Consider the following 25,348-nt stretch of genomic DNA (forward strand, 5'->3'; position numbering starts at 1 on the left):
GTGCACGTACATGAAAGACAAAGTACTGAAAGGACTGATTTGGGGGTTACAAATACATTTTAGCAATATGGATTTTCAAAGATATGGAATCTGTAAATAATGAGAATTGACTGTATACCTCAGGCAGATGACTATGGTGAAAAAGAGCCTACTCCTCAAAGATGCATCAGCTCCTTGTATGCTGACAAGACAGGCTGTTGAACTTGCAAAGATGCTCACCTAAGTCAACCAGCTCTCCTCAGAAGCATACCACAACCTCACTGGGGGCTACTCCTTTTTGTCTCTGTGCTTCTACACCTATGTTTCTCAAACTTTGGAATGCATCAGGAAGACTTGGCTCAACACAGGTCTCTGAGTCCACACCTAACATTTCCGATTCAGCAGGTCCGGAGTCATACCCCAGATTTTGCATTTATAACAAGTTCCCATGTGATGCTCACGTGGCTGGTCCAGGGACAACACTTTGAGGATCTCTGCTCTATGTTATTTATCTCTACTTTACAAAGGAAAGCCTAAAGCTCAGAAGGGTTGAGTAACTTGCCCAAAGTCTCATGCACAGCTACTAGCTGGTTTTCAGAATAAAATGTGGCTGATTCAGGATTAGCAATTTCTGTTCTACTGTGATGTCTTTAGGGCAGATCTCATCCTAACATGGCATTTTCCTCACAGATAAACTGTTTTTTAGTTTAGTGGTGGTTTTACCCCAGGCTTGTCCACAATAGTCTGTTCTATCACAATAAACTTGGGCTCTAGAATCAAGAGCCTTGCTCTGATTTTCAGGTCCTGGGCAGGCAGGACTGAGCAGAGGACGAAGTAGACAGGTTCCTCTCTCAGTCTTGCTACAGGGAGACTCATCCTTGGTGACAGTTTAAGCTATCAAAATACAAAGGAATTGTTGTCATCATGTAAACTTGATGGTGGATTTTGGTTGAGAGGCAATAGAAGGTAGTGATTACACACACACACACACACACACACACACACACGGGGAGTCTGATCACCTGATTATCTGCTTTCTGTGTTTGAACCAATGCAAGACACAGAGCAAGCTCTAAGTGTTAGCTAATGTGGCCAATTTGGAAGGGCTGGGTGGGAGATGATGAAAACAACCTTAACAGTGAGACTCACAGCCAAGTTACGGAGTCGGGCACTTTAGAAAAATGCATCTTCGTTGAAGGAAATGCTGTTAGGCTATTAAACCCATTCATTGTGTGTTGTATCATATTTCAAGAACATTTTACATCTTCCTTTTACAGTAGTATTCCATACATTTGTTTACCTACATTTGGATTCAAGCACATTTTGCCGTTGACAAATGATGCAGAAAGATTCAATGAAATTGTGAAGAATCAGAAAATTTCTGCTAATATTGACACCCCAGAAGGTGGATTTGATGCAATTATGCAAGCTGCTGTATGTAAGGTATGCTGAGGGGAGTAGTGTTTCATTCTGTTGACACAAATTTCATCTCTTGTGAACAAATCTCCTTTGAAAAGCTTAGCTAACTTTATCTTTCCTTTAATCGCCATATTTCTACAACAGATACTTAAAATTTTTGTACATTTTTTAATTCCATCATGTTGAAACGGGGACAATTTTTTATGCCTAATATTCAAATAGTCTAATAACATTGTAGTACGGTTGGGAAAAATTGGTTAAAAGAATAGTCATGTATGATTAATTTTCAAAGATCCAAATCATATTCATTAGTTTTTGAATTAACCATGGTGAAAAAAAAGAAGAAAACAAAGACAGCAATTAACGAAAAAAAGTAAAAATGCTCTGATTCAGAATAAACGTCTACATATGATCAGATATCTATTGTTTCGAACAACAAAATAAGCATCGGAAGCCACAGTGTCTCTACAGCAATGCAAGAATACCTCTCCTCCTTGACAGTCAGTCCCATATCCACGGGAACGATTCCCCTGTCTTCAGATGACAGTCTTCATGGAAAATATCAGGAAACAGATAGGGCCGAAGGTCCTAGAACGTGGGAGGGCCAAAGAATTAAGGAAGGAAGGAAAAAGATAAAGGTACCATGGGGCAGCTACGATGAGCTTCTGTCCAACTAGTTCCTTGACTAATCTTAATTAAAGGGGAGAGCTCTGCAAAGAGACAGAAAACAGACCATCTTAATTAACAGTACTCTGCAGTCATACTTTGATAAGCAGCTTTTATCCTTGTATTACGTTTATAATTTTTGGATGATATCAGTAGAAAGAGAAATAGGTGTCTACAGGTTGGGTGAAATTTTAATAAAACAGGCTTACTTCGGGTCTGTTCTGTATTGCATTCTTACTAGCTCTGCTTCAGCTTGGATTTGGGATAATCTATGACCTCCCTCACTCCCTTCTGTCATTTTTCTGGTAAATTGAAAACTGGACAGTAAAAATAATTAACTGTGTAAATGTCAAGATCAATTGGATACTGATTGTAGTGGAACCATTTTTTCTGAAGCATAAATCATCTGAAAATGTAATCCAGGATAAAACAAAGGTCACAGAGTTTCATGTTTTTAATATGTTAATATTACCAACTCACAATAGATGAAACAGTCTAAAATAGATTGAGCAGCAATATATATTTTAATAATTTGAATGTGTCCAAGCATAACTGATCCACTCTCAATAAACGTCTGCCCCTCTCCCATACAAGCTAAATGCTTCTTTCTCACTGTAGGAAAAAATTGGCTGGCGTAACGACTCCCTCCATCTCCTGGTCTTTGTGAGCGATGCCGATTCTCATTTTGGAATGGACAGCAAACTGGCAGGCATCGTCATTCCTAACGATGGGCTCTGTCACTTGGACAGCAAGAATGAATACTCCATGTCAACAGTCTTGGTGTGTAACCTATACTCTACACTGTTTTCAGGGCTACAAGCAGGCGAATGGAGCAACAATTGCTGTAATACATAGCAGAGTAACCCACCCTTTGTAGAAGCAGTGCACATTTTCTGATTTGAGATTAACACATTGGCCTTTCTCCATCCTCATCGCCCTTAGAGGTCCCCTCAAGAGCACAGATGGGCAGTGGCGATGTGGGATAAGTTCAGATTTGCTATAGTACGAATGATCCCAGAACCTCCCCAATTTTTCAAAGAGCCCGAGGCCAGCAAAATGTAATACAGTCAGCTCATTCTGTTTGAACCATAGCCCTGGAAAGGAAGGCTCAGACCAGAACAGTAGTCACCTAGGAGTTGTTTTAAATGATGGTCCCAGAGTCATGCTGCCTCAATAATTCCATGTTTTCATGGACCCTGGGACTCCCTGGGAAACCACCAGTCAGGTGCTGCTTGGCTGGTGCTTAATAATTTGGCTTATTTTCGTCATTTAAAAAATGCTCATGACATTCAAAAAAAAGAAAAAACACTTGACTTTTGTAAAACAAGGTAAAAATTTCAGAGCTCTTTTGATGTACATGATCTCATTTGATCCTCACCAGAACCCTATGTGTCTAATTGTTTCCCTTGAACAGACCGTGAGGCTGCCATGCTGGTGCATGTGTTCTTCCCTCTGTCTGGAATGCCCTTTCCTCCAAGGCTGCTGAGAAACTCTTACTGATCTTTTAAAACCCAACTCGATCGTGACTGCTCCGGGGACGGGGAGGACCCTGTCTGACCTCCACTGGGCCCCAAAGCGATCATCTCTCTCCTGGCTCTTATACATAGATGGCTTCTTGGCCATCGCCATACGGAAATGTGCTTGTTGGTTTCTGTCTGTCTTTAACATACATCCTCAGTACCAGAACTGGTTTATTATCTCTATTTGCTGACAGCACAGTGCCTGGAGCACACTAAAAATAGAATTGAATTATGAAGCAGAAACCTGGAAAGGTCATATTATCCCCATTTAACACTTGGGGAAAAAATGGTACAGAGAATTTAAGTGACTTTTGAAAATGACAATGCTGTAGAAGTGTGTGTAAGGGAGAGAAAGAAAGAGGGAAGAGAACCCAGGATTCTAATATCAGATTGGAAAAACTACCCTCTAAAAGGAAAAGAATTTAGTGAGATAATGTACAGAAATGCTTACTACAGCGTTGGCAGTTAGTTTTAAAAAATCTAATGGTTCATGAATTATCTGCTATCATTTATTGACCTAAATTTCTAAACTTCAACATGGCTGTTTCTACCTAACTTTTGATCAATAGTGTTCACCAAATTTATATATTTTTAATTGTATCGGTTGTCCTTCCATATTACAGGATTAGTGAGGGTAGCCACATTTTGTCTTTTAGCCAATGAGGGGTAATAAACCGTGAGAAGTGGATCCCTTTTTTGTTACTTTTTTCTTGCAACTATTCAAATGTCCCATAATAGACATCTCAGAAAAAAGCAAGATCACAGAAGTAAATACTGCCTGTTGCCTAATATGACCTTCTCCTGTAATACATGTTCAAGCGATTCTTATTAAGTTGCTACAATGCACAGAGCCATGGGCTATTTCCCTGCCTGCAACATAGCCCCCAGGTCCTCTGAGCACTTTCTATGCTCTCAACACTGGGCCAGGCTCCTGGGGCCGCAAAATAACAGGACATGATCCCTGGCCTTGAGGAACTTAGAATATAATTGTGGGAATTAAACCAATAGATCTGGATCAAATAGAAAACCATATTCACCCACCTATGGAGGGCTACGTGGTGCCATCCTGGCTTCATGGTGCCATCCTGGCTACACAGGCACAGCAGTTGAAAGTTCGGAGAACATCTGGAGCTAAGTAGGGACCAGCATTGGAGGACCTCAGGCTTAAGGCTGAAGGATACTTAATGTCTGGGCAATTGAAACACAGAGACTGAGAATGTCAGACTCAGAAAGCTTTATAGATAGTATCTGGATTCTGCTAATATCCACTAATAAAAATCCAAATGGGATAGAAAACACACATTACACAGCCAGATTTGCAGTTGGGTAAGTGACCTGAGTATCTTAGGCAAAACTATACTTTTCCCTCAACTTTAATTTTGTGGCTGAAGACAAAAATATTCCAGAAGTGCTGAGAATATATGAACACACCACATTCGTGTGCAAGAAGGCTTATTCGTCAGTGTTCCTGCACTTTGGCTGACTGCAGTCATAAGCAACACGGTATTCTTAGTTCCCTTGTTTGCAGGTCACTCCCTCATTTGAGGGTTTTTTTTACACATTATTCACATTTGGAGTCATACGCCAGGCAAATGTGCTCCAGGTTTGGAAAGTAAAGGTCATCTGCAAATATGATAATTAATGACTTTATATTTTAAAGTACTTGTATCACTCAGGGATGAATGTATCAATGGAACAGAAGTAAATTGAATACAATGGCTTTTCAATTGCCCTGTAAAAATATTGCAGCATCCCATAAAACCAATTCGTGACATCAAAAAGGCAGTAAGACCAAACTGGAGAACTGGTACAGGAATCTCTCAAGTCAGAGGGATTTAGGAGTGGCAGTGTGTGCTTCCTCAGCAGGTCGGTCCTTCCGCAACCCTCATCCCGCCCCATCCAATTCCAGTCAGAGTTTCAGAACTGCAAGTGTCACCTCGGTCACCTTCATCACAGTCATGGTCCCTCTCTCAATTCTAACATTCCCTCCAATATTTGCCTGCAGGCAAGTGGCACTTAGAAAAAGACATGTATCTCTACCCTTGAAAAGATGAGACACTGTAAGTCTTTAGATAAATTTAGTGATCTCCTTGGAGGCGACAGAGCATAATACACCAAGTTGACAGGCACCGACTCTAAGGAATTAATCGACTTACAATATCTAGGAAACAATTACTAAACCAATTAAGAAAATAATGCTAATTGCGTATTTGTTTACTTGGAGTGATAGACACAGTAATGCCTGTGAGAATTGAAAATGCCGAACTCAGTAAGATATCTTTGAAAGAGATATTCCTTTATTTTACATACTTTTGTTAAGAAGATACTTAAAATCTTTGTGTTCAATTTTAGGAATATCCAACAATTGGACAACTCATTGATAAACTGGTGCAAAATAACGTATTATTGATCTTTGCTGTAACCCAAGAACAAGTTCATTTGTATGAGGTAAGCAAACATGATTTAGGAAATTCCTTCAGGGAGATTATTGGACATGAAACTTTAACTCTGAATTTAATACATGGGAGGCCAATAGGTAATCATTAACACGTACCAGATATACTGGACACTGGCAAAGTGGATTCAGTTACTGTTTGCAATTTAAATTATAAACACAGAGGTGCAGCAGGGAGTGGAGGACAGATATGGTGGGATAAGGAAGAAAGAGTTATGGAAATGAAAAGTTGGAAGAGAGTCCCAATAAACATAGGACCACCTGTCTAATGGAAAATCCATCTATCTTCCCTTGAGCTATTTCATCTGATAAGGAGAGTTAACAGTGAGCAGAGAAAATTATGAGAATGGGAGGAGACTTGACTTAAATCTCTGACATTTGCAAATTCGATACATAGAAAATACACAAGTAGAGATACAACTCAAACTATTGAGAAGTGAAAAGTTGAAAGAAAAAGATTTGTTAAACCCTGGGCCAAAAGATAATTTCTCCCTTAAAGTAGTTGGATTTGCAGTTCAGGTTTTTGAATGGAAGCACCAATGGCAGAAAGGAAATTGTTTTGTTAGATGAAAAAAATGTTCATAAATCACTGCATACACAGTAAAATACATATTACAAGTGCAAATGTTTTCTGTGGCTTCTTTCCAGCCTCAGAAAAACAATATGTCAAAATGCCAGGCATTGGGGTACTAGCAAATGATCTATTATTCCTCATGGGCAGTTTCACAGAGGAGGAATCTCTAGCCTAAGTCCTAGAAAATGTTGAGAAAATATGTGTCCGTTAAACTGTCTGTACCTTCTATGCAGAAGCTTCAAATACTCCTAAATTCAAAGTCGGATCTCCCATTCCTTTTGAAAGGACCTCTTAACTCGCTTGGTGAATTTACAGGGCTCAGGAAACACTGAGATTATTTCACAGAAGGCTTTGATTAAATGCTACTCACTGCTCAGGACGGTACAATCCATGAACTTGCATCAAGTTCTGTAGAAAGGATCCAGGAGGAGATCCTATCTTGCATTTTTAATGAGAGGAGGGTATTGTACTCCAGGTGAGACTGCCTTCTGCTGAAAACGAAGGAAGTCCCTTGCAATCAAGCTACATACTCGAGGGCTTTGTTCTACTCAGAGACCATGTGGGTTCACCTGATCTAGGCATTTTCTTAAGGCTTTTTAGTATGTGATACTCGTTTCCAGTGGTTTTAAGTAGTAGAGTGGGGGTAAAGATTTTTTAAAAGTACCCCAAATACAATAGTGAGTCTATTCTGCCTTTGATTCTTAAGGCTAGAGTGAGAGGACCCTGGGGGTCACCACACCTCCTCCAAAGCAAGGCTCCTGTTCAGAAAGGGGAGGAGAAGTTGCACAAAGTTTTCTTAAAAGAGGGATCTGGGAAACACGATTGATGATCACGAACAGAGACACCCATAACTCACTTTGGTAATAGTCTTTAAGACACAACTCATTCAAATGCCTCCTCAAAATTGCTATTAAAAAGACAGAGCAAGGTGAAAAATAGCTCTGTGGCAAAACAGAATCTGTCGGATTTAAACAGGTTGCACCCACGGTTCCCTGTTGCAAAGGAAATGATCATTTCCAAGGAAAACACCAGATTAGAGCCTGCCTCTAACGTAACAGCAGGACATTTATTTTGCCTGCCTACTAATCTCATTAGGAGGTGAATTTATGTTCCGTTGTGACCTGTGGTTTTTACCATCTAGGCTCCACTAAATTCAAAGGGACATTTGCAGGGAGCCATGCAATGGACCAGGCCAGCAGCCCACTCTGTGACTCTGATCCTTTCATTATTTTATTTTCATTCTGATGGACCCATCATTTCCTCTGCATTAGTGGGAATAGACGGCAGCCTGGTCGAAAGATAATGACAGCAGCATTGCACTTCCCTGAAGGTTTTGCACAGCATGAAAATGCTGGTTTCTTGTTTTATTGATAATGGAAACTGAAAACAGACCAGTAATGGCTTGGGTTGCCTTTCCATTTAAATCTCTTAGAAGGAGCCCTATGTGTGCAGGAGCCCTATGTGACCTGATGTTTGGATAGCTGTGATAGAGGCAGCATAACGACCAAAGAAAGAATCACTGAAAAATAAAACCAGTGATAGGATAAATAAAGCAACTAAGTGGTTGGATCTAATGGAAATTCCAGGAGGCAAACTGTTTGCCCCAGTTCTGTGTTAAGCACAGTTATGTGTACACACCTGGGACAGGAGCTAGGTCAGGTTCAATGGTGCCCATCTTGCAGCAAATAAAGAGTTATGTTGCCCGTTCATGGAATGCAAGAAAAAATGACTATTTTTTAAAATAATTTTGGTAAGATGCCTTGGACTGCCCAGGTGTGTATGTTGCCGTACTTTGTGGTAACAGAGATGAACGAACAATGGAAAGGCTACAGTGAGCAGTTTTGCCTCCTGTTCATTATGACTGCAGTGTGTGCCCCAGACTCCAGGAAACAGATGATTTTGAACAAACTTATTATCATGGATAGTTTCCTGTTTGTCCAATTACAGGGTTCAAAAGATAATGATAGATAATAGACTGAGTAGTAGGTAGTATATTACATTCAACTGCTAAATACCATTTTGAATCAGAATTCAATTACCCAAGCTTTAAAAAAATTTTTTTATCTCCTCTGCTGTTTTCAAATATTTACTGTTAATTTACATCAATTTAGTATCAGGCTACTAAGCCCCAACTGTCTAATTTGACTAGTCTTTCCTTGCTAATGGGAGACTGAGAGAAAAGCAATTAAATTAGCATCTTTTACTACATTGTCAAATCCTGTTGTTAATCACCTGGGATTATTTGCAAGACTTTAAAATATCTCATTATCTTTCAAAATGTCTACCTCTGGCTGGAAAAGATGAGTTTTATGACGTTAATTGTTATTGTATATATATAATAATAATTGTATGACCTGGTGTTTATGATGTAATGTTGAAACACCACTTAGAAAGTAAACAAGATGTATTGGTAAAAGACACTTCATTAACATCTGTGGCCACTAATTGATGACCCTGTGGTTATTAGGACAGAATGATGGGTCTAAAGCATGGGGACAGGGGCCCAAGCAGGTTGTTCTACCAACCAAAAGGCCCTCCCCTCTGGAGGTAAAAAACCTTCTATTATTAACTCTGTAAAGAGCATGGTGGGTCTCGCTCATCTTTCTGTTTAGGCCAATTCTCAATACAAAGTAGATTCTCAGTAAATATTTGTTGAATGAATTAAAAAACAAAAAACTGCAATGCAAGCGCTTCATTTTTTCTCAAATGGGCTTTGTGTGACAAATGCCTGTCAAGGTCAAGGGAGCCCATGTCCAAGAGCAGGTGGGGGAGCCTGACCTACCATTATGGTCTCCTGCAGCCTTGGCTGTTTCTTCTCCACTTGAATCCAGTTGGCACTAGAGAGGAAAGGAACACTCTGCCATCAGCCTTGGGATCACCCTGTTGGATAAGCTCCAGAGCCTTCTTCCTAGTCTGTAAAAGGAAAACCCGAGTGATTAACCACTTGACGGTCGTTAATCCAAAAACAAACACAAAGGCTACTGCAATATGCTATGAGCCTGATGTTTCAGAAGTGTGGCTTCTGAAATTGTCTACCATATACAAGTTTCAATTTTTCAGGAATCAAAAGCCCAGTTTTTATTTCACCCTTTCTTTCCTTTTTCTCCTCATCTTTTGAGCTTTTCACCATAGCAAGGGAACTGAAAGGAGGCAGAGAAATTAGGGAGGGAGATAAAACAATCATTGGACCCTTTTGCTATTTGTAGCCTGTTCTATTATTGTTTTGCTTTATAATGTTTACTGTTGGAAAAGACCAAAGCAATTTTTTCCAGTGAAAATCCCTTTATCTCTCGGATCGGTTTTTACTGAATAAAAGGACTGGAGTGGATGACCTCCAGCTTTGGTAGTCAATGATTCTGGACCTGGAGGGGGCGCAAATCACCATAAATTCCAATGATTTACACATGGATAAAGTATAGCTAGCTGTAATATAGCTAATTTTAGGGCACGGTCTAAAAAATTGTTCTTTATCTATGAACCCCATCCTGTAACTATGGAAATTCCAAATTTACGCTTTTAATGAAAATAAAATCATGTAGGAATTAAAAAGAGAACTTCTGGATTACGAGAAACATCCATGGAGTTAATAAATTGCTCTCAATTCAAGTGTAATGGAAAAGGATTTTGATTTCTCTTTATTTGCTGGTATCTGAGAATAAAGACCAAGGAGAGCCAGCTGCCTGCACTTTCCTCATTATTAAAAACACCTCTCAGAGAGGGAGATTTTAGAAAAAAACTCATGTCCTCAGATTATCAGGGCAAAGTGGTTGGAAGTATTTTCCAGACTAATTAATAAACCATAAACACGAAAAACATCAGTAGTTACCCCCTAGGTTACACAGAGTACTTTTCTTCTAAAGAACACAAGGACTCATAATCCAGAAAATAAACACACAGAAAAAAAGATACAGATTTATAGTCAGGGTCTTAATGAGATGCCTTCTTAGGCCAACCCATGTAGAAATATAAAATGAGATTTCATCAATACTAGGCCTAAATATTTCAAGATTTACATAATACCCAGAATGTCTAACATCATTAAAACCAGGGTGCTATTGACCATAGTCTTCATTCATTCATTCATTTATCAAACGTCCATGAGCCAGGCCAGGGTTGGTGACCAGAGAGAAGAAGACACAGTGTCTGCCTCAAGAGCATTAGCAGACTTGTAAGCCAATGATTTACCTAAAGGTTAGAGGTTATTTTAGAGGTTATGTTCTAGAGACCCCAAGGCAGAGTTTTACTGAGGGGCCAGAGTTTTCACATCTGTCAATGTTTTTACTCTTTTCTATTCACCATTTTTATTAGAAGGGGCAGCAAATTAATCGGCAATCTTAAAATTACCTTCGATGCTGAGGGTATCCCAGTGCTGGCCCTTCACTTTATAGAGGTGGAAACTGAGGGCCAGAGAGAATCAGCAACTATGACCATGAGAATAATAGGGAAGGTTTGCTAAGGGCTTATTAGGTGGCAGCTGGGGTTAACTATTTTAACTCACTTTATCTTTTAATCTCCTTTTTAGCGCCCCCAAAAATCCAAAAGCAAGTTGCATGTGAGAGCCAGGATTTGAGCCCAGACAGTTTGAATCAACAGCCCCAAACAGTGAGTTGAGTCACAACTGAACTTGAGTTTCTGCAGTGAAAGAGCAGGCCCATTCCTAATCACTAGGCCAGCAGAGAAGCAGCCTTTTCACAAAGTAACCGGCTTTTGAAAGTCACTGAACAGTAAGAGCACAGAGCCCACGGGAGCAGCAGAGCATTCCCTGCAAACGGCAGAGTCCTTCAAGGCCAGTAAACACTGGATTTTACTTACTCTTGCTGTTAACTTACACAAATAGAGCAATCTGAATATGTGTGGACTTGAAAAGAGACACATCTGGATTCTGCCTTGTGTGATATTTAAGCCCTGAGCGGTAAGAACGGGCCCCACAGTTAGGGAGCTTATGCCATTGGCCAACCCACCAAAAATAGCTAGTCTCTAAGGTGACTGCTATCGAGGTTTCGGCCAAAGGGGGAATAGGGGACACATGGTCTGACACAGGCTGTAGGCCTCTTATGATGATACCATTCAAGCACATGGAAAAATAGAGTAACACAATGAACACCCACGTACCTCCTGCCCAGCTTTCTCCAATCTTAACACTTTGCCACTATATTTGCTTCCGATATTTTACAGACATAAACCATTTCAGATCCAGTTGCCTGCTGTGTAACTGCCCACCTCCCTCTTTCCTTCCATAGAAGTAACCAGTATCCTGAACTTAGTGTTTATCATTCCCATGTTTATTATGTGAAGCATTAAAACATATGTCTACCCATAACTAATTACATAGTTTGGGCTCACAAGTTTCATTTCATGCTGTATGTATTATTTCTATAGTTTGCTTTTGGACTCCATGTTATGTTTTGGGTTTTTTTTAAAATGATGGTAAAATATACACAACATAAAATTTACCATTTTATAGGTTAAGCATATAGTTCTGTGGCATTAAGTACATTCACATTGTGGTGCTCAAAGTTACGTTTTTGAGGCTTATCCATGGAAACACTTAGAGCTCTTGTTTACTCTGTTCCACTGCTATACATATGTCATTATGTGTATTTACTGTAGCATGTTCATTTGTACCTGAGGGCTTCAGATCATTTCCAATCCTGCAACGTTACAATTGTTGCAGCCATGCACATCCTTTCAGGCATGTTCTCTGTTGAGGATCCATGTCTGGAAGTGAAGCCCCTGGGTCACAGGGGAGTGGCATCCTCAACCCCCCTGGGTGTATCCAAGTTGCTTTCCAAAGTGGTTGTATCACTTACTCAGTTACTCTCCTACCAAAAACATGAGAGCGTTGAAAAAAAAAGCCCAAAAGACAAAACAGAAAAAAGAAAAAACACACATTAAATTACTCTTTTTCTGATGATAAAATTAATACATTATTTAAAAAAAAAAGAGGGGGATACAGAAAAGCACAATGAAGAAAATAAAGATCACTCATAAACTCACTACTCAGACACAGCTAACCATTCTTGACATTTTAGAATGTCTTTTGTTTTTACATGCATTTACATGTTTTAACATAATTGGTATCAGATTGTACATATTAAGTATGTTCAAATTTTTGGAATGTGTTTATATATTTACAGTATTAAAAAGGCATAAAAATTAAGTTGCACTTAGTTATATGTCGAACAACCACTTTTAATAATAAGAATAGCATTAGATGAAATCAGGGTCATTCTACAGAATTCTGAATCTGTGGTTGCCAGACTTAGAGGGTGTGTGTTTTAAAATAAAAGCAAACTTGCTGCCCGTCCCTAGCAGCCCCAGAACATCCAAAATTACTACACTTTTACCTAGCAGGTCACTTTTTTACATATTCCAATGATACTTGGTTACTTTTTTATACATTCATGCAACATCTTTAATAGGACCAACAAATTATTTCTAGTACCCCTTTTCTTATCCCTGAAAGTGCCCTACTGGTGAGGACTCTGACATCTGTGAACAAACTCAGCTCCTTCAAAGGCTCTTCTCCATGCTGCAAAGTGCTCAAAGCTGTGTACCTACACTTCCCTTCCTAGGAGGGTCCACAGTGTGAGGGCACTCAGTTACCTATCTATCCCCAGAAGCCTTTCCTATGGCTGCAGGTGGCCACTCTGTATCTGTGAGGCTGGACCAAATTACAGCTATGATTAAAGGAAGCTCACCCTTTCTTGGACCAGCATGCAGAGTTTAACTGTACCCATGCATTCTCCACATGGCACAGCCTTTCACACAATTACAGAGGACATCAAGGCACAAGGGACAAGTTAAACTGACAGCTCCCAAACATAAGAGAAATTTGAGAGTATTATATGTTTTAACTTTATGGCTCATTATCTGAAAGAGCTCAAACTAGGCTACAACGGGACCACTGTTAGTTACAACATTGTTCAGTATCTTGTTGCCCTTACGGTCTTGAATCTTCAAAAAGTAGTCAGAAAATTTTTGAAACAGAAAATTTTGTTGAGCTTGAACAATTTGGGCACATTTTATTCACTAATTCAGGGTTTGGCATACTTCTTCTATAGGGTTGCCAGATTTAGCACATAAAAATACAGGATGTCCAATTAAATTTGAATTTCTAAACAGCAAATAATTTTTTATGTTTTAGTATGTTCATGCAATATTTGGGCCACATACTAAAAGCTTTGAAAGAATTACTAAGAAAAATGGAACAGAGAGTACAGCAATGGGGAATAATGGAAGAGGAGAGTGTGAGACCTTACTTCCATAGGATCTTCAGGGAAGACCCTTTTTAAGAAGTGATGAATAAAGCAGCAACCTGAAGGTTAAGAGCAGTCAAGAGGAGAAGGAGTGTGCAAAGGCCCTGAGGTAGCAAAGTACTCAGTGCTCAGTGTGTTTGACAAACTGCAAAGAGGTTTGTCAGCCTGATGTGAGCTGGGGTAGAAGGGGATGGAGTGGGAAAGGTAGGCTAAAACAAGACCCCCCAGTCTTAGTGCTATTCCATGGATAGAAGGCATTCAAAACCACCACTTTTGCTGTTGAGTAGAAAATAGATGTCACAGGTGTATGACAAACTGAGGACCCCATATGGGTTACAGGTGTATAGTTTTAAAAACATAACACCTTTATTTTCCAAATTGCCAGAGCTATTCCTGGAAGCATCCTCTTGACAACAAGAATGGTGTGGACCAGACATTCTTAAACTTTGGCGCTCATTAGAATCATCTAAGAAGCTTTCTAAAAAACCCAAGGCCCAGGTCACACCCTGATCCAATTAAATCAGTATCTCGGGGGCTGAGACCCAGGCATCAGTATTTTTAAAAATCTCCCTTGGTGTCTCCAGTCACCCAGGGAGGCTGTTAAAATATAGACTCTGATTTAGGAGGTCTGGGCTGAGGCCTGAGATTTTGCATTTTTTTCTTTTCTTTTTTTTTTTAATTGAGGTATAATTGACATATAACATTATGTTCGTTTTGTCTGTACAACATAACAATTCAATATTTGTATACACAGCCCAAAGAGGTCACCACAATAAGTCTAGTTACCGCCTGGCATCTCACTGTTACAACATTTTTTTCTTGTGATGGGAACTTTTAAGATTTACTATCTTAGCAACTTTCAAATATGCAATACAGTATTATTAACTATAGTTACCATGCTGTACATTACGTCCCATGACTTATTTTATAACTGAAAGTTTATACCTTTGGATTCCTTCACTCATATCACTCCCACTTCCTGCCCCCACCCTCACCTCCCCACCCCTGGCAATCACCAATCTGTTCCCTGAATCTATGAACTTGGCTTTTTTATTTGTTTATTTTGTTCTGATTTGATTAGTTTTGTTTGTTTTTAGATTCCATGTGTAAGTGAAATCATATGGTATTTGTCTTTCTCTGTCTGACTTGTTTAACTTAGCATAATGCCCTCAAGGTCCATTCTTGCAGCAAATGGCAAGATTCCTTTCATTTTCATCACTGAGTAATATTCCATTGTATATGTATACAATATCTTCTTTATCCATTCAGGCATTGATGGGCCCTTAGGTTGCTTCCATATCTTGGCTATTGTAATAATGCTGCAATGAACATGGAGTGCATGTATCTTTTCAAATTAGTGTTTTCATTTTCTTTGGATAAATACCCAGAAGTGGAATTGCTGGATCATACGATAGAAATAAACCTACTCATGTGTGGTCAATCAATCTATAATGAAGGAGCCAAGAATATACAACGGGAAAAGGACCATCTCTTCAATAAACGGTGCTGGGAAAACTGGACATCCACGTGTGAAAGGATGAAACTAGACCACTATCTTCCACAATATACAAAAATTAACTCAAAATGGATTAAAGACTTAAATGTAAAACCTAAGACTATAAAACTCCTAGAAGATAACATAGGTGGTAAGCTCCTCTTGACATCAGTCTTGGCAATAATTGTTTGGATCTGACTCCAAAGGCAAAGGCAACAAAAATTAAACTGAATAAAAGGGACTACATCAAACTAAAACACCTCTGCACAGCAAGGGAAACCATCAACAAAATGAAAAGGCAACCAAAGAATAGGAGAAAATATTTGCAACCCGATAAAGGGTTAATAACCGAAATATATAAAAAACTCATACAATTCAATAGTTTTAAAAATATCTGATCTTAAAATGGACAGGGGGGCTTCCCTGGTGGCGCAGTGGTTGAGAATCTGCCTGCCAATGGAGGGGACACGGGTTCGTGCCCCGGTCCGGGAAGATCCCACATGCTGCGGAGCGGCTGGGCCCGTGAGTCATGGCCACTGAGCCTGCGCGTCCGGAGCCTGTGCTCCGCAACGGGAGAGGCCACAACAGTGAGAGGCCCGAGTACCGCAAAAAAGAAAAAAAAAAAAAAGGCAGGGTAATCTTATTAAGAGAAGATCTGAAGTATCTTCAGGAACAAATACTCAGTGTAGGCCCTCTGTTCTCTCAGCCTCCATTCTCCAATGCCTCTCTGTGCATTTGTTTGTCTCAGAACAGTCACGCACGGTGGGCCATTTGTCTTCCCTTATCGCACTGTGACTGCTGCCGAGCACTCGTTCAGCTGTGCGCTGCAGCTTCTCGGCTGACAAGATAATTACATTCCAGGGCAGACTGGGAGAAAGACAGGGAGTGCTCAAAAGTTCCGAAGCCGACTACCTAGTCATCGCTGGTACAGACTTCAAGATCAAGCACCTGATCTAATTAGCACACCCCCATCGTTGCCGGTCTGACTGTGGAATGCTGACAATTAAAAGCCTGAAGGCAAAGCCGATATCAGGCAACCCAGAGACAGACATTCACGCTACCTAGTGCCAGAAACAATTACATATTCTTTTTGGAATCTTGGGAGTCCTAGTAACACAGTCGAGCCTGGGGGTAAACTTTTGCATAATACTGGGAGCCCTGCGTTTATCGATAATGAACAGGAGAATAAAACCTCACAAAAATGAAAGACCTCACGGGAAGAAAGCCTACTGATTACCTTCAGAAGGACTTATTTCAGCCAACCCAGCCGGCCCCCAGCTCTGGAAGAAGCACACTTCCTGACAAAAGCGGGCTTTCACCTGCAAAGAGCTGTTTTTCTTTGACCAGATAAAAGGTACAGTACAGTCCCCCAGGGAAAAAAAAATGTTTTTGCCTCTATGGTTTCACGACTTCTTACGTTTCTTTCAAGATGTAGCCTTTCAATGTGAAAGTGATTACGGACACAAAGCTTTTCCTTCCTTTCTTTTTGCTTTGAGTAGGAAAGTGTTCTATAATCTCTAAACCCCTATATATATAAATACCAGGCATTATTACCTTAACTTCCCAATGAGACCAACCCCCGCCCCACCATGGCTGTTGGCATTTGCACAGTGAGCACGTAGAGCCCAGTGAGCGCTTGCTTTAAAGTCAAGACCTGTTTTTACCACCTATTAGCCCTGTGACCAGGCAAGGTACTCACTTTTCCAGGTAAAATGAAGGCTTAAAATCTTTAAAGGTTAGGGACTTCCCTGGTGGCACAGTGGTTAAGAATCTGCCTGCCAATGCAGGGGACACAGGTTCGAGCCCTGGTCCGGGAAGATCCCACATGCCGCGGAGCAACTAAGCCCGTGCACCACAACTACTGAGCCTGCGCTCCACAGCTACTGAAGTCCGTGCACCTAGAGCCTGTGCTCCGTAACAAGAGAAGCCACCACAATGAGAAGTCTGCGCACAGCAACGAAGAGTAGCCCCCGCTCATCACAACTAGAGAAAAGCCTGCGTGCAGCAACGAAGACCCAATGCAGCCAAAAATAAGTAGAATAAATAAATCAAAAACTATATATCGGGCTTCCCTGGTGGCGCAGTGGTTGAGAGTCCGCCTGCCGATGCAGGGGACGCGGGTTCGTGCCCCAGTCCGGGAAGATCCCACATGCGGCGGAGCGACTGGGCCCGTGAGCCATGGCCGCTGAGCCTGCGCGTCTGGAGCCTGTGCTCCGCAGCGGGAGAGGCCACAACAGTGAGAGGCCCGCGTACCGCAAAAAAAAAAAAAAAAAATTTTAGCAAAAAAATATTTAGTAAGTATAGTTAAAGAACAAGAACAGTGGCGTTGGTTAATCATATAATGTTGAAAATAAACGGCGCTGAGCATAAAATCCCTCCACATCAGTGAGACTCCATAGAAAGAGTTAAGCAAGCACAAAGTCTACAGAGAAGCAGCAGGTTGCTCTAAATATTTGGTTTTACAAATTCTTTATTAAAATGCTACTAGCAGATATACGGCCAGTTGACTTCTGACTTCCCCCCCTCTGACGAGGCACATGAGAAGTGTGGTCTGTGTAAAATGGTGGCTGACAGGTCTGAGGTGGCGAGGAACCCATGATGCTACAGCAGAAATGTCACCAGAGGAGGACATGAGGGCACATTCGAGTCACCGTCCAAGGCAAAAACCCAATCACAATGCCCAGCAAGGATACAGCCAATTATAACCTGTATCCCAGAACAGAGCCAGACTCTGAACCTGGAGGTGAGAGTGAACCCAACAGGAAGTGCAGTCAAAGCAGGAATGAAGGCCCCATCAGCAGCTGTGTCTTCCATGGGGAGAACAGCAGTATAGCACCAAGAGCAGCCTAGAGGCTGCCAAGGTCCTCAACCTGAGTCTCTTTAAAGAGAAAACCAACCAACAGCCGGTCTACAGCTACCTGGGACTGCAGGTATGTGGGGCTGCGGCTCCCCTGCCCTCAGCCCAGCAGGAGTGCACCCCTGATTTCTGGCAGCCGGACGCCCAGAGGCCCTGAACTTAGAGACGCTCTCTGAGAGGAACCTGAAGTGTGCAGGTGTGAATCCAGGTACTATCTCCTGAAGCCTTCGATGCCTGCCCGCTAAATCGCGGCCTGTCCACTTCTGATCCTCTAGCCTTGACAAACAGGAGATTTCTAGGGAGCAAATGCAGACTGTTGGACAAATACAAAATCTTTTTTGAGGTTGGGGCAATGTGAACGAAAAAATAGGGCTTGATGAAAGAAGTTAAGGAAACGAAGGTGAACAGAAAAAGCCAACCTTGCAAACACGAGTGAGAAAAGCAACCTCAGGAACTCCTGGGTGGCATGGTGGGGAGGAAAGGGAGAAAATCCATAATTAAGATAATCCATGGACAGAGAACAGGGAACGTAAGCCCAAGAAATTCAAGTCCAAGCATAGGAGTTTGCATTTCTACTCAGCTCATGCCACGTCGCGTCTTCAGAGTTCATCATTTCTAATACCCAAGAGTTCTCTTTTCCGGTCACACTGCTATAATTTATCACACCCAGGCATGCAAAATCATCCTTTTTCTAACATTAAACATGTTTAATCAGGACAATTTATAATAACGCTTTAGGGCTTTAGTGACAGAAATGAATTTGACACATGATATTTACAGTAATCGTAATGCTACAAGATTTAAAGTGTAATGTTTTTACAGTGTTAGATCAAGAAGCCAAATTGTCCATGTTCTTAGTTAGTTATTTGCAATGCTTTTGGGGGGAATCAGCATCCAGAAATTAATTAATAGTCTTCCTCTCCACAATGATCAGTGTCATCCTGGGTACTTCTCCTAGATGCCAACTCCTTTGTACCCTCGCTCTGGTGACGATCAACAAATGTGATTAATGTTAAACCATTCGTCCTAGTAGCCAAAAGCCAAATGTCATACCACATGCAGGATCGTAATTATGCTTTAGGAAGTAGATGGATTTGGCTTTGTTAACCAAGAATTAACCCAGAATCTGGAGGCCCCTTGAACTATTGCGTCTGGAAAATACCCATTATGTCTTGGCCTGGGGGATACCAGGACATTTTTCAAGGATAGCAGTTTCATGCAAAGCTAAGGGCCTTGAAATTCCTTTTCAAAAGGCTCTAAACCTTTCTTTGTCAAACTCTAAAGTTTCCCTCTGCCTTCTCTTCTGGAACCAGTCAAATTTACACATATTCCAGCTCCACTTGAGTGAAATTCAAGTTCCCATTTAGGTATTTGCTGTTAACCACAGCTCTCACGCTTCATGGCCCTTTTGACATGTGTTTATTTGAAAAGTGAGTCGATGAACCAGTGCCTTCCTCGTATTTGACAAGCTCTATCTGACTTGGGGACCCACCTCAATAGGCAGTGATGGAGGGGCCCAAAGTAACGGGAGGGATGTTACCTGGATTATTATCCACAGCCCCTTCAATAATAAAACACAGTGTCAAGGCAGATGGACGACTGACACTTTTTTAACAGTTCAGCTTTCCACCAACTTCAAACCTAAACACAATTATGAATGGTGAAATAAGTAGAACATTGCAAAACCCACAAATTAAAACCAAAGCCCATTTTTCCATAAATGAGGAGTAGAAGGTTTGGATTTGAGCCGGGTGCCCACCTCTTGCAAGTGCCCGGGACCTCCCAAAACATGTTGGTGTTCCCACATCACCCTGGCTTCATTTGTTCCTCCCTTGGGTTCTCCTCATCCCGATTTATTTACTTACTATCATGATTATTAATTCTGATTTAGTTTTGTGCATTTTCTAAACTACTTAAATCTTCTTTGGAATAAGATAGGATATCATTATGCTTGAACTTTAGGAGATGCCCTAAATTCTTCACTCAAAGCTTAGTTTTCTTTTTTTGCCTACAATTGTGATAAATTCAGTCATCGGATTTCACAATACACGGAAACTTTAGAAGAGAACAGCTGACAAAATGAGTGATCGTTTCTTCTTGATGTAGCACGGCATATTAAGCCTACTGAACTGATGTTGGTGAATATGCAACAGCAAACGAATAAATGAGTGAATTGGTAGGCAAGCGATACCTTACAGCTTAACAAGGAGAAGACAGAAACTAAAAACAAATAAATGAAACGAAAGCATAGCAGTTGGGGTCCACTTGGTAAGGATGTGATCTATCTGCAAATTCTACGGATAGAAGCCTTTGACGATTATAGAGTTATAGTTAATATTGATATGTATGACTATTTCTTCAAGAAAAAAGTCAAGGTATGCTTGAATGTCTTTCTTTATGAAGACAAGAATGTGTCCTGTACATTTTCGAAAACCTTCTGTTTGAAAATAAAGTTTTAAAACATAAAACTTAAGGAAGGGGTAATTTTCAGCTGTCTAGAAAGCTGCCTTCTTTGAAACGCTTCAGTCCTTGGCCATGTTTGGTACCTGAAGGAATGAGCTAATATCGTGAGTTCTCCTCTGGTAGGAACGACATCTCAGGGGAAGCAACGTAGGTGGAGAATGCAGATAGTTTAAAGGTAGGTGCTGATTCAGAGGGTCATGGTGTGTGGGGAGCGATCCCAACCCACCCCAGTGCCATGCTGACATCCCTAAAAGTGTACTCATTACTTCTAGGAAAGGGGGAGTTAACAGCAAGCATCCAAACAGTTCACTCCTTTGCTCCACCAAGCGATTGACAATGATTGACAATTAAGACCTCTGGGCTGAATGACCTGCAGGGCGGCCTGAGAGCAGTGAGGACCCACGTGACCCAAACCTTAGTTTCTGCAATGCTACAAAAAAGAGAAGACAGTTCCTGGTAGTATGCTCAGAACTTTTTAGACAAAGGTTGCTCCACGAATGGAAGATGTTATATAAGTGTTATTTCTATTTGAGACTTGAGTCCCATTGTGATGTAAATCACAGCCCTAGACTAAGGCCACCACAGGGGCTGGACTTCCCCAGCAGCAGCTCTGGCCTTTTCATTTTTCCACCTGAGCACGGGAAGCAGCACCAGACAGGGCTATAGTTTCAGGAGAAACACCCGTTTATTATCTGGAGCCTGTTTCTCCTGGCCAGTTAAAGAGAGGGGATCTCAACAAGCAGGTTGAACCCACACTTAATGCTTCTCAATTACAGTGAGCAAAGATTGACTTATTCTTCTTCGTTTACAGAATTATGCAAAACTCATTCCTGGAGCTACAGTAGGGGTACTACAGAAGGACTCTGGAAACATTCTCCAGCTGATCATCTCGGCTTATGAAGTATGATATTTCACTGCTGGGTTTTCTTTTTGCATTTCTTTGGTATTTAAAAACTAAGATATGTTTTAGGCTGTTAAATGCACTCTCCTTTGTTGGTAGAGACAGTGCTTATCCAAAGAAAATCTCTCTGCATTAATGGATATAAAAAATTATATCCAAAACATAAATTTTGTTCACCTTATTTGCAGATATTCTTCCCGGAAGGTGGGGCAGAATGTAGAAAAATCATAAACCTGATCATAAAGGTTGTTTTTATAGTAATAACCAACAATAGCACTGTCACCTGCAAAATTTTAATTCTACTGAAAAGGCTTCATGAGTCGTACAATTAAGCTTCCCTCTTCTCTGCCTGAAAAAAAATTAAGTTTAAATTGCCAACGAGTAATAGCTATGAGAACTAACTCCACCGGCTTAATGAGACTAAATCATAACTCAAGGGAATAAACACCAAAGCACACCAGGAACCACTTTGTAGATTTTCTGCTTTTGAGAACCAAGGAAATTTTCCACTGGTTTTATGTCATATATGTACATAAATACATTTATTTTTCTTTTGCCTTGTCTTTGTAAATTAGTGCCTGAAGACAGAATTCTTCCTTTAAAATAAGATCCATACCTACAGGGTTGCTATGTTTTCCCTCTATGTCACCGTTTTATAACTCAATCAACAGTGGATGACCAATTGCCAACTCTTTTTTATTTCAGTTCCTAAATATCATTATCATCCCCCCTTTTTGCCTTTACTTACAAAGAAACACGCACACGCACACACACACACACACAAGATGAAGCTCTAAGTTAGGACAGGAATGAAAAAAATAAACTTTTATAAAGCAGTAAAGCTCTAATATTTGCTCTAAACAGCTCTAATATTTGCTCTAAACAGAGTTACATAATAGCAGATGAATAAAATTCTAATTTTGATCCTTTAAAATGACAAATAAATGACCCATATGCACTCTATGCCAATACTTAGCATATACTGAACCAGTGTTCCTTGACATTTCAGAATCATCTGGAGAGTTTTTTAAAAATAGGTGTGTCCAGATTCCTCTCACAGATGTCTTGGGAGAATTTTAAGGGAAGGAAGAGTCACGTATTTTGAGAAAAAACCCCAGTGTTTTTGACATCACCCCACCAATTTTGAAACTCACCTTAATAGGGAAAAGCAAGTTATTTTTTCTCGAATACATTTTCTCAAAGAAGAAAATACAGATGGTCCATTAAAGTTATAGGATGAGAGGTTTTTTTAAAATTCATACCCTCAGAAACTTCAGTTTTCTTAGCTCACATAAAAATTTAATCACCATGCTAGTTCACACATGAAATTCTTCCAGACAGGAAAGCTTGTCAACAAAATACCATAAAAACCTTCCTCCCTCTTATGCAGTAAAGTTTTAATGTGTAGAATCAAGTAAAATCACATGGCAATTCTTCACTGAATTAGAACACGCTCAATTTTCTTTAACTCAGGACTCTCAAAAGTGCTGGCCACTAATATTTTCCAAGGAGTTAAGCAAAGTAGAAAACAGTGAATTGTCAAAAATATTTCCCCTCCTGTCTGACCAGCCCTGTCTGTGCCCCTGCTTGCTCTGTCAGAGTTTATGTCTCACTTTACATCTCCAATCACTCACATAATTTACAGAGTAGTTGAAATCAAGACATCAAACATTTGAAGTGAATCTTGTGTCTTCATTTTACTGTCTCAAAAATATGAAGTGTCTGTTATTCTTATATCAAACCATCTTGCTCTGGAGGTATGATTGAAACTCTATGAGTCACTGTGAGGTATGCAACAGATCTTGGCACTGGTTCAAATTATTTTTCTGTTGTGTTATTTTTTAAATGTATCCTAAAAGGACCTTAAAATATGGGGATCCATAGACTAGATTTCTTTCCAACCTATAAAAAAGAGAGAGAAGGAAAGAGACTATGTTGAGAGAAAACATAAAACGCTTCTGACTTGTAGTGGGGCAGAGGCAAACAATTTGTGTATATGATTAGTGACGATAAACTTCAGCTCAGTATTTTACAGTGCTGTACTGACATTTAAAAAGCCTTAAATACCAGATGTGTATTCACCTGGCCATCATTCACTACTTTCCTTCCTTCCCTAACCACATAATAAAAGCTGCTGAAATATCCATACTCCCAAGGGTAAGGTCCTCTGTTGGCATTTAAATTCCAGAAGGGAAGTGACTTGTTTTGTTTTGCCTGGTTCATAGTACATGCTCAATAAATGAATGAGTGAAAAGATGATATATACAAACAAACATTTATGTCTTTTCTTTGGGAAATTCACATTAAAATATTCCTGGTGAAATTTGCAATATGATATTCCAATTAGATCATTGCTGAGATTTCCTTCATTTTGGTTAGATTATGTCACTCACTACTCCTAATTGCTGTCATCTACAAACGTTCAGGTCATATCCCTCATTTCTCGTTTAGTTCACAGTGTCACTGTCTCCAACACCACTCCTGTCTTATTTCTTGATGATTTCAGCCCATATGTATACGTATATATGATCCTTCCCGTACCCTGGACTCTCAGTTTCTTGAACTCTGCTTCTGAAACGATCTTGTTCCCTTCCCTCTTAATTACCTCCTCATACCTTCACACTCTTGTCATACCTTAAACGTTATCATTGCCGATAGTCTCAGTTACATGCAATCCATTCTCTGCTCACCATTTCCAATCTTTTCACCTCACTCTTGCTAGTTCCCCTAATATTTCTTCCAACCCATCAGGATCTCCAATTAATTGACCCTGTCCTCTGTGTACAGTTCCTCATCCCCTTGATGTCCTCTCTCACCTGGCCCCTCAGCTTAAATTCAAACATTGTGGTCACTCCTTAGACACACTCTCAATTCCCCTGCACCTTATCTCTCCTTTGAGGTGGTTGGCCAATAATGGTCCTGGTAAAATCCAACTGTCCACTCTGCACAGCTGAATGGGAATGGGAAAAACATACAATTATGCTACCGGATCTCACTTTAAATTCATGATCACAGACTTCAAGCTGGCCCTCAATGCTGCCCAGCAACCATGCTATATTTCTCTAGTAAACATCCAAATGGAGAGATCTAGGAGTCAGTTGATATGTTAGTGGGCACATCAGCAGAGTAACCTGGACTCTCCCAAACGTACTTCGCCATAGTTTTCTGCTTCTCAACTCATGGTAATTCCATCCTTCATGTGGCTAGGACCAAAAATCTTGAAACGATCCTTGACTCCCCCCTCTTTCTTTCACACTGTACATTTAATCCATCAGGAAATCTTGTTGACTCTACCTTCAAATTTATTTGGAGTTTGATCCAATTGCTTCGTCTACTGTCCTCATCCTAGTTGGAGCCACCGTCCTCATTCACCTGAATTATTGCAAGAGCCTCCTAAATGATATTTCCCGTTTCCACCTTTGGTTTCCTACAATCTGTTTTCAACAAAACAGCCAGAAGTTTCATTAAACGTGTTAAGTCAACTCCTATTACTCTTTTGTTGGTAACCCTAATTGCTTTCTCATTTTACGTAGAGTAAAAGCCGAATTCTTTATAACATCCTACGAGAACCCTATCAGGTCTGTTCCCCTCCACCCCATCACCTCTAACTTCACCTCCTGTTACTCTCCTCTAATTCTGCTCCAGTGCAGCAAACCTGCCCTCTTTGCTCTTCTGCTCCCAGAGCAAGGCAGACATGGTCCTCCCTTAGGGCCTTTGCATTGGCTGCACCCTCTTCCTGAAACACTCTGTTCACATATAT

General features: G+C 40.5%; 1 protein-coding gene across 1 annotated transcript in view; it reads left to right on the forward strand.

Moving 5' to 3' along the window:
• The window catches only part of ITGB6 (integrin subunit beta 6), a 71,268-nt gene that overhangs the window by 12,333 nt on the left and 33,587 nt on the right, over window positions 1-25,348 (forward strand). The window contains exons 6-9 of the mRNA XM_022570169.2: window positions 1,257-1,422; window positions 2,683-2,844; window positions 5,937-6,032; window positions 21,499-21,588. Of these exons, the coding sequence (XP_022425877.1) occupies window positions 1,257-1,422; window positions 2,683-2,844; window positions 5,937-6,032; window positions 21,499-21,588 (514 nt within the window). The remainder of the gene's footprint in view (window positions 1-1,256; window positions 1,423-2,682; window positions 2,845-5,936; window positions 6,033-21,498; window positions 21,589-25,348) is intronic.

Source organism: Delphinapterus leucas, chromosome 8 (genome assembly GCF_059928025.1).
Source record: "Delphinapterus leucas isolate spDelLeu-1000000601 "Yukka" chromosome 8, BTC_Dleu_Yukka2, whole genome shotgun sequence".
NCBI lineage: Eukaryota > Metazoa > Chordata > Mammalia > Artiodactyla > Monodontidae > Delphinapterus > Delphinapterus leucas.